The sequence below is a fragment of the Excalfactoria chinensis genome, chromosome Z, assembly GCF_039878825.1.
Source record: "Excalfactoria chinensis isolate bCotChi1 chromosome Z, bCotChi1.hap2, whole genome shotgun sequence".
Lineage (NCBI taxonomy): Eukaryota > Metazoa > Chordata > Aves > Galliformes > Phasianidae > Excalfactoria > Excalfactoria chinensis.
In genome coordinates, this window is record NC_092857.1 from 6,998,863 (window position 1) to 7,006,888 (window position 8,026).

Below are 8,026 nucleotides of genomic sequence, written 5' to 3' on the forward strand. Positions count from 1 at the left end.
TCAGGGCAATCTCATATATGTGTAGAAGAACTCATTGGGAACAGTTCTGAAAAGGACTTGGGGGTTCTGGTAGATGAAAAACTTGACATGACATGAGCCAGCAGTGTGTGCTTGCAGACCAGAAGGCCAGCTGCATTCTGAGCTGCATCAAGAGAGGGGTGGCCAGGTGGGAGAGGAAGGTGATTGTCCCCCTCTGCTCTCATGAGGCCCCATCCGGAGTACTGCATCCAGGCCTGGGGCCTCCAACTCAGGACAGGTGGAGCTTTTGGAGTGGTCCAGCAGGACAGGCACAGGAGCAGAAGAGCCTTATGGTGGGGAATTACCTGTGTGGAAGGGAGGAGGCTAAGCCAACTATGGGTGTGGTTTGACCATCTGAAGGGAAGTAGGCATTGGGTTACAAATTTCCATTACTTGGGCTCCCAGCAGTCTATCACCATATAAAGCTGCCTAATTTATGAAGCATTCCTAGAATAAACATTTATTCTGGATAATCCTGAAAACTAAAATAGAAAAGGACAGTGTCTGGTAAGGCAAAAAGAACAACAACAGGGAGAAATGTTCTTGCCAGGAGCAGTTTGCTTGTAGCAAAGGATCACTGGCTCCTCTCTGAAATGGAAACTACTTCAGGATTGCCTGGGGGACACAAGCATCCAACTGAAAATAGGATGTAAGGGAGGCAAAAAAGGGCAGGCTACCTCTCTAATGAAAGTGAATTTCCCAGGAACTCACCTCCAGTCATTTTCAGAGCTTGGAAAAGTGACTGGTCCTGAGTCTGTGGATGTAGATTCTAATGCTCTTTTGAGAGCTGCTGTTGCTTGTGCAGTATATGGGCACCTCATTCAGTCTCCCGCCGTTCTATTATGGACAAAGTACTCTAAGAACATTACAGAACCAACCACAATTGAACAGATGTAGCTTTAAATCAGATTAAATAAAAAAAAGAAAATAAACAAAGTGTATGTACTGTCTTTATTCTGTAAAGTCAAAAGAGCTATTCTGAAAACAAAATGGGCACACAAGAAACACCACATCAAACAGGTGCAAACCACCGGCGCCTGTCACAAGCTTTGCTTAAGCCAGCCCTAGAGAGAGTCAGAAAATTAACTTCTCCACGATGAATACTAATAGGACAGGGAAGAAAAGACTCTGTGGATGGACAAACCCAGAATTCCGCATTTCCAGGGTAGTGGCTGGTTGGCATTGGAACCGCTTTATTTTAATGTCCATCATCCCCAGATTGTTTTTACTGTCTCCTACAGCACTGCATTCAGAAATGGTGGTGCATCCCTTCATGGCAGCTTTCACAGTCAGTCCACCTACACAGTAAAAGAAGTACATTCCACAGGTCAGGGGGAACAGTCTCCTTCCCTGGCCACTGAAGCTCGCATTTTTAACCTCGCATACTGCACATCCTTCACATCCAGTTGTCTCCAAGCCCATTCCTGTCTGTTCCCTTCTACTGAATAAGTTTCACTGATGAGAAACACAAAGCGTTTAAGGTTTCTTCTTCTCTACTGATGAATAAGACTTTCTTCTTCTTCTCCTTTTTTTTTTTTTTTTTTTTTTTTTTTTTTTTTTTAATTTTAAAAATTGTAATTTAAAAATGGAAAAGCTTTTGAACTGTTTTATTTTATGGAAGAATCTCCAGTTCTCCCATTCACACCTTGCCTAGGTTCCTAGAGAAGTGAGAGCTGTGATACACTAGCCCAAGTGTTCACTATTACCCTCTCACCTTGACCCTTTCATGAAATTTGAAATGAATTACTTATTTTGTAGCCAGAATTTGAGCAGGAGTGAGAAGTCTCAAAGGAATTACAGGCTGAGCTGTGTATTTAGGCAAGTCTGTCTCTAAGGCCTTAAATCATTTAGCTAAAGCAACAGAGAAACCCTGCTCATGTACCCACTGAGGAAATGCCTGGAACCCAGCCTTGTCTTTTGCCAACACCAGAGCACCTACTTGAGAGATAGACCTTAAAGTGTTGCAGTCACAGAAATATCCACATCTAGCCAGCAGTCTGGACACAGAAGTAGCTTGAAATTCAACCTGGGGAAAGCCAGACGACCTTATCCCAAGTCAACAACTCCCAGTTCCTCATTAAACTAGATTTTTATTCTTTTCCTCACACTGGAAATGGTACTTTTCCAAAAGCTTCAGCCTGCTGGGCCAAAGTAAACATTTGTGAAGAAAATCCTTGTCAGTTAACAATTCCAAGCAATTTTGTGGGAAATTACCTAACTGCCTACAGCTATGGACACACAGCAGGTCAGACAGGCTGAGAGTGATCTTCCTGTTGATGCTGGGTACCTAACTCCATGCTCAGATAATGTTACCCCTACTGCTTGCATAAAAAAGCTGGTAGCTTTGTATTAGTTTCACCTGAACCTCCTCCAAGTTAATCCTCATGCATCCTAGCTATGGCCAGCAAATTCAGGGGGTATGTCCACATATCAGATTGCTTCATTACAGCAGTTTTACCTCAGTAATGCCATTCTACAAGGGATCCCAGCAGTTCTGTGTCCACAGTTGGAAAGGAGGAAGGAAAGCACACCCTTGCCCTTTTACCATATTTAAGCAAGCCCTTTTTAAGCTTTGTATTTCTCCTTTGTTTTTCCCTTTACATGTCACCCATTTTTATCAATCTGTACTGCTCCCTTTTAGGCTGGGTTTGCCAGCTAAACAAAAAAGATGACAGACAGCCCCAGACGAAAGACTATTACCTGTATTCATTAACCCAGCCAGGTCAACACACCGGCTTTCAGATCCAGTGCAGTTTACAGTTTCATTACCACACTGAAAAGAATCGACGCTGTAGCAGGCAGGACACTGGAATCCATTGGGCACATTGTTCTCTGGCGGCACTAGGAGGAAAGAGGCTGCAATTGGTTCTAGCGAGGGAAGGAGAGTGAGGAGCCAAGTGATGGCTTAGTGTACAAAGCCTGACCTTGGTACAAGGCAAGTAGAAAAGGGATGGGGATAAGCCAAAAGGGAGCTTACAGGAGACAGACACTGTCTGACAGGCATCACCCACACAGCAGGCCAAGCGGCTCCTTGCTTTCACCTTCCCGTAGTTCATGGTGACAAGGCCCATCTGGCAAATTCTGGACGGCAGACAGGCCTTGATTGATGAAGGGATTGCCATCCCCCCTGTAATGGGGAAGCACCAAATCATTAACCACCATCTAATTCACTCCCCCTCCATCTGCTTCCTACAGCAGCAACTGCTCAATTGCCTTCCCAGGACCTGACAGACCCACCCAAAAGCAGTGCCAGTGACACCGGCGATCCCTTCAGATGAACAGGCATGGTGTCATCACATCTAAGATACCAGTGAGGAATTTCTCACTGGGAAGGGATGAAGGCACAGCAAACGTCCCACCTACCTATTGTAACTTCATGCAGAATGACACCGCAGGTGTCTGCGTCACCACTACAGGTTTCCATGGGGCCAAAGCAGCTTCTTCCTATGCTGTGACAAACCTCACATTGAAGCATGGTTCCTGGGTGAGGAAGAAAGACATATTTCCGAGCATTACCCATATGGGATTTAACTTCCCCTTTCATCTATTATTCTTTTCTTTCTGCTTTTGATCAGCAGTTTTCATGTTTCTCTTTCCTTATTTTTCCAGTTACACGTTCAGTTTTTAGGCTCTTTTTCATTATTTCCTATTATTATTTTATCTAGTGTGATCTTGAATCTTGAAGGAAGTACAGGGAAGGCTTTCTGAGCTGAAATTTTAATTGAATATTAATCAATATTAAATTTTAATTAATAATATTATTATCATATTATATATATAATTTATTTATATATATATAATTTATATATATATATTATATATATGTATATATCAAATAATACATATTAATTAATATTTAAATAATTATATTTAATACCCAGCCAGCATGCCTTATCTTCTAGTGGATAATTCTTGTTTGATTTTATTGAGGACATTAAGAGAAACAGACCTACAGACCCCTTTGTCCAGAAAGGTATTTGTGTGTCCCTGGATTTGCAGTCCCCACATCTTCTCTTTGCAGTGAGCAAGGGAATTCAAGGAATTGGTCACTGAGAGGCTGCCAGCAGTCACTATGTTATGGACAAAGTGGGAACAATATGTCTCTCTGTAGGCATTAGAGGAATCCACTTTACTGACTATCTACTGTTTCAGGACAAGAACTTCTTAAGCAGACCAGAGTGTCAGGCAGTCAGTAAGAGAAACTTAGGAGTAGAGAGTTTATGGAGAGAGAACAAACAACATGACCTTCTTGATACACCAACTAGCACTGAAAGGTTCAGCATGTAGATCAGTGTATTCAGGATATCTGTTTGTTCCCCAAAACATGTGAAGCACTCTGCAGCAGCCATGACATCTGCATGACATGGCAGGTATGACACAAGACCTTCATAAAACTAATGTTCTTCTTGAGCAGAGATTCTTGAGATCTTGAGAAAATTTAGACACTGATGGTGTCTAAATTAAAATTGCATGATCCTGAGCATGAGCAAATCAGCCAGTCCCTTAAGTCTGTAGTCACTGTTGGCTGGATATTGATTCAGCTGACCAAAGTCTACCCTGGAGTAACTCAAATCATTCTTGTGACTGTCCCTGTTAGATTGCTGTTGATCACCACGGGAGCTTACATACCCAGCTCACATTATAAACACATCCATCTTCACCCACACATTGGCTCATAGTCTCAGGTGTCCTCCAAGCCTTCTAATACTTACCCCACTCCATGTCAAATCTCAGATAAGGGATTCCCGTGTCCCAGATGCCAGGAACAACCCTCCATAAGCAACACCCATTCCCAGATGTCTTCCGTATCTTGCAGCCCCACAGGACCCAGCAAAAAACTCACCTGAGTCTAGAAAAGTCAGGAGAACGCTGAGGCCAAGAAATACTTTCATGCTGATGGACTGTAAGGACAGGGAGCTGCCAAATCTTGCTAAACACAGCGCTATGTACCACAAGGGCTTTTATAAACCGCAGCGTGATGGATATGTTAGCGATTTGAGGAAGTGGCAAATGCAGAAGTCATAGCTGTGGAAGTGCATCGAAGAGTACTGGTAGCACAGAACACATGACGTACTTTTTATTTTTTTATCTAAATCGTATTTCTGCCTTTTCCTTCGCGCAAGAAATACTGTCTATCATTCCCCAGTGTAGAGTATGCAGCCTGTGGGAAAGGATGGCTTGCCTGGGATCTGTCAGGTATGTCTGCAGTTCAAACTTTGTTTAAATAACCTTCAGCCTCTGCCATACATATGAATGAAGGAGAAGAAACCATTTGAACAGCCCTGTTGTGCTCTCTCCAGCAGGTCCAAAGAAGCAAAGTGTAGTAAGAACTAGTCAAGAATTTTCCTCATGTCTCTGTTTTTGCTGGCTGGTTTCCCATCTTCTTTCCCATCAGACAGTCAGTAGCTCTCATACCTCGAGTACAGCAGTAAAGCAGACAGCAACAGAGCAGTGAACTTCCTTTCCAAGCTGGCATGCAGCTTCTGTTTGCAAAATGACTGCCAATATATGCCTTGGAGGAGGCTTGATCAGGGTTTCCTGGGGATGAATATGTCACAGCTGCAGAGTGGGTCCTCCAGGGTGCAGGCTTTTATATTAAACAAGTGGAGGTTGATAAGAAATTTTTCTATTATTCCTTTGTCCCCTAAGTCAAAACATTCAGCAGGGAGGATCTACTGATGTGGCTGTGACACAGCCTGGTGACAGCATGACTTCCATGCCCTAGGATCCAGTCAAGAAGCCAGGGCCAGACTGCTATCAGCACAGAGGTTCCCTGTCCCTTATGCAGCTTTTAACAGGATTTGCTGCCTCACCAAAACCATTTCTTATGCAGAACATACCCTCTCTGCTCATATTCTTGAGCAGATAGGTCACAGTTCATTGTCCTTCAGTACTTCTTGCAGTGACAGCAGGGAGCAATTGATGTCCTAATACCAGCCTCAGCTGCTGTAAAAGCTCCTTGGGCCAGATACTGCTCCAAGCAAACTTTGTTGTGTAGCACATCAGAGAGCTGAGATCATTCTGGCCCCTAGACTTAGCAACCATCCAAACAAATACTTCACAGAAGGAACATGCAGACTATAAACATAAATGGGTAACAAATCACGAATATGAGATACAAGAACATTTCAGATCTCACCCAGTCCGTCCAGTTGCCCAGGATAGCACCAGCCCAAGGCAAGCCCCAGTTCATTCATTCTCTCCTCACAGGCCATATTCTCCAAGCCCTTCACAAACCTTGCCCTTCTTTGGACCTGCTCCAGTACCTCCATGTCCTTTCTGTATTGAGGTGCCCAAAACTGAACACAGTACTCAAGGTGAGGCCTCACCAATGCCGAGTACAGGGGCAGGATGACTTCCCTAGTCCTGCTCACCACACCATTCCTGATATAGGCTAGGATGCTATTGGCCTTATTGGCCACCTGGGCACACTGCTGGCTCATATTCAGCCAACTGTCCATCAGCACTCCAACGTCCCTTTCCATCAGGCAGCTTTTCAGCCAACCCTCCCCAAGCCTGTAGGGTCACCTGGGGTTGCTGTGACCAAAATGCAGGACCTGACACTTGGCCCTATTGAAACACATACAGTTAACCTTGGCCCATCAATCCAGTCTATCCAGGTCCCTCTGTAGTGTCATTCTCCCCTCAGGCAGATCAACACTCCCTCCCAACTTGGTGTCAACTGCAGACTTACTGAGGGTGCACTCAATCCCCTCATCAAGATCATTAATAAAGATGTTAACTACAAGTGGCCTCAGTACCAAGCCCTGCGGGACACCAGCTGTGACTGGCCACCAACTGGATTTAACTCCACTGACCACAACTCTTTGGGCCTGGCCATCCAGCCAGTGTTTCACCCAGCAGAGTGTGCACCCATCCAAACTGTGGGCAGCCAGCTTCACCGCAAGGATGTTGTCGGGGGACAGTGTCAAAGGCTTTACTGAAGTCCAGGTAGACTTCATCGACAGCCTTACCTTCATCCTCTGAGCAGGTCACCTTGTCATAGAATGAAATCAAGTTGATGTTTCTGTTTATTCTTCTGCTTTGATGTGGTGTTTCTCCCTCTCACCTTACTGCCTGCTTTTCTCATTTGGGACTAACCTCTTCAGAGGAAAAGTGATCTTGTACTATTTCCAAATATATTAAGCATTACAGGGGGGTTTCTTCTTAGCTAAGCTAAGCGCACTATGAAAGGGAGGTTTAGGTGAGATATTAGGAGGAAGTTTTTCACACAGAGGGTTATGACTTGCTGGAACAGGTTGCCCAAGGAGGCTGTGGATGCCCCATCTGCCCATTCAAGGCCAGGCTAGATGTGGCTCTGGGCAGCCTGGTCTGGTGGCTGGCAACTCTGCAGCACAGATGGAAGTCACACAGGTCTGTGGCAGAAAATGCCAGTGGGTTTCAGAGCCCAAACATAAAGATCTGTCACTGAAGCTTGAAACTAATAAATCAGATTTGCATCGCAGCTGAAGAACTTAAGTCAAAAAAACTTAGGAGGAAGTAAGAAAAGCAGTGGTAAGAAGTAGGAAATAGGCACAGTTTCTGTGGGATAGAGCAGGGATGTCTCTTATGCCTCTCTTCACCTGAGGTGCAAGAGGACAGAGCCACAAAGTGTTGTGACACTTAAACAGTGAAGTCATCCGCAGCCCACTAAAAAAAGAAGTTTTGGAAGAAGAATATAGCCCATCCATTTTCTATGTCAATTGCTTGTTCTCCAGTACAATGGGTGAGACTGGCAAAACCTGCCAAGCTGGTTCACCAGAAAAGGACACGCAAGATACCCTAACCACATCATGCAGGGATTAGAATACCCATCTCAAAGGACAAGAGCAAGAGGAGTGCCACTGCTTGCTTGTTGGCTATAGACTTGAGAAACTTCTAGCAATCATTTTTCTCTGCTCTAATTGCACAAATTAGTAATGCAGCCAAGTGGAGAGACATCAGACTAATTCCCACTCCTGATTAGGAACTTCTGAGCAGCCCAAGACAAGTATCTCAGCTGTGTTTC

At 44.4% G+C, this 8,026-nt stretch overlaps 1 protein-coding gene across 1 annotated transcript; it reads right to left on the reverse strand.

Annotated features, from left to right (window-relative positions):
- Positions 1-954: 954 nt before the first annotated feature.
- LOC140264621 (phospholipase A2 inhibitor and Ly6/PLAUR domain-containing protein-like) lies at positions 955-4,955 on the reverse strand. The gene is made up of 5 exons (XM_072360490.1): positions 4,862-4,955; positions 3,382-3,498; positions 2,996-3,145; positions 2,719-2,859; positions 955-1,316 (listed from the first exon to the last, which is right to left on the reverse strand). The coding sequence occupies exons 1-5, from the start codon at positions 4,908-4,910 to the stop codon at positions 1,093-1,095; spliced, it is 681 nt and encodes a 226-aa protein (XP_072216591.1). The 5' UTR covers positions 4,911-4,955; the 3' UTR covers positions 955-1,092.
- Between the last annotated feature and the right edge of the window lie 3,071 nt (positions 4,956-8,026).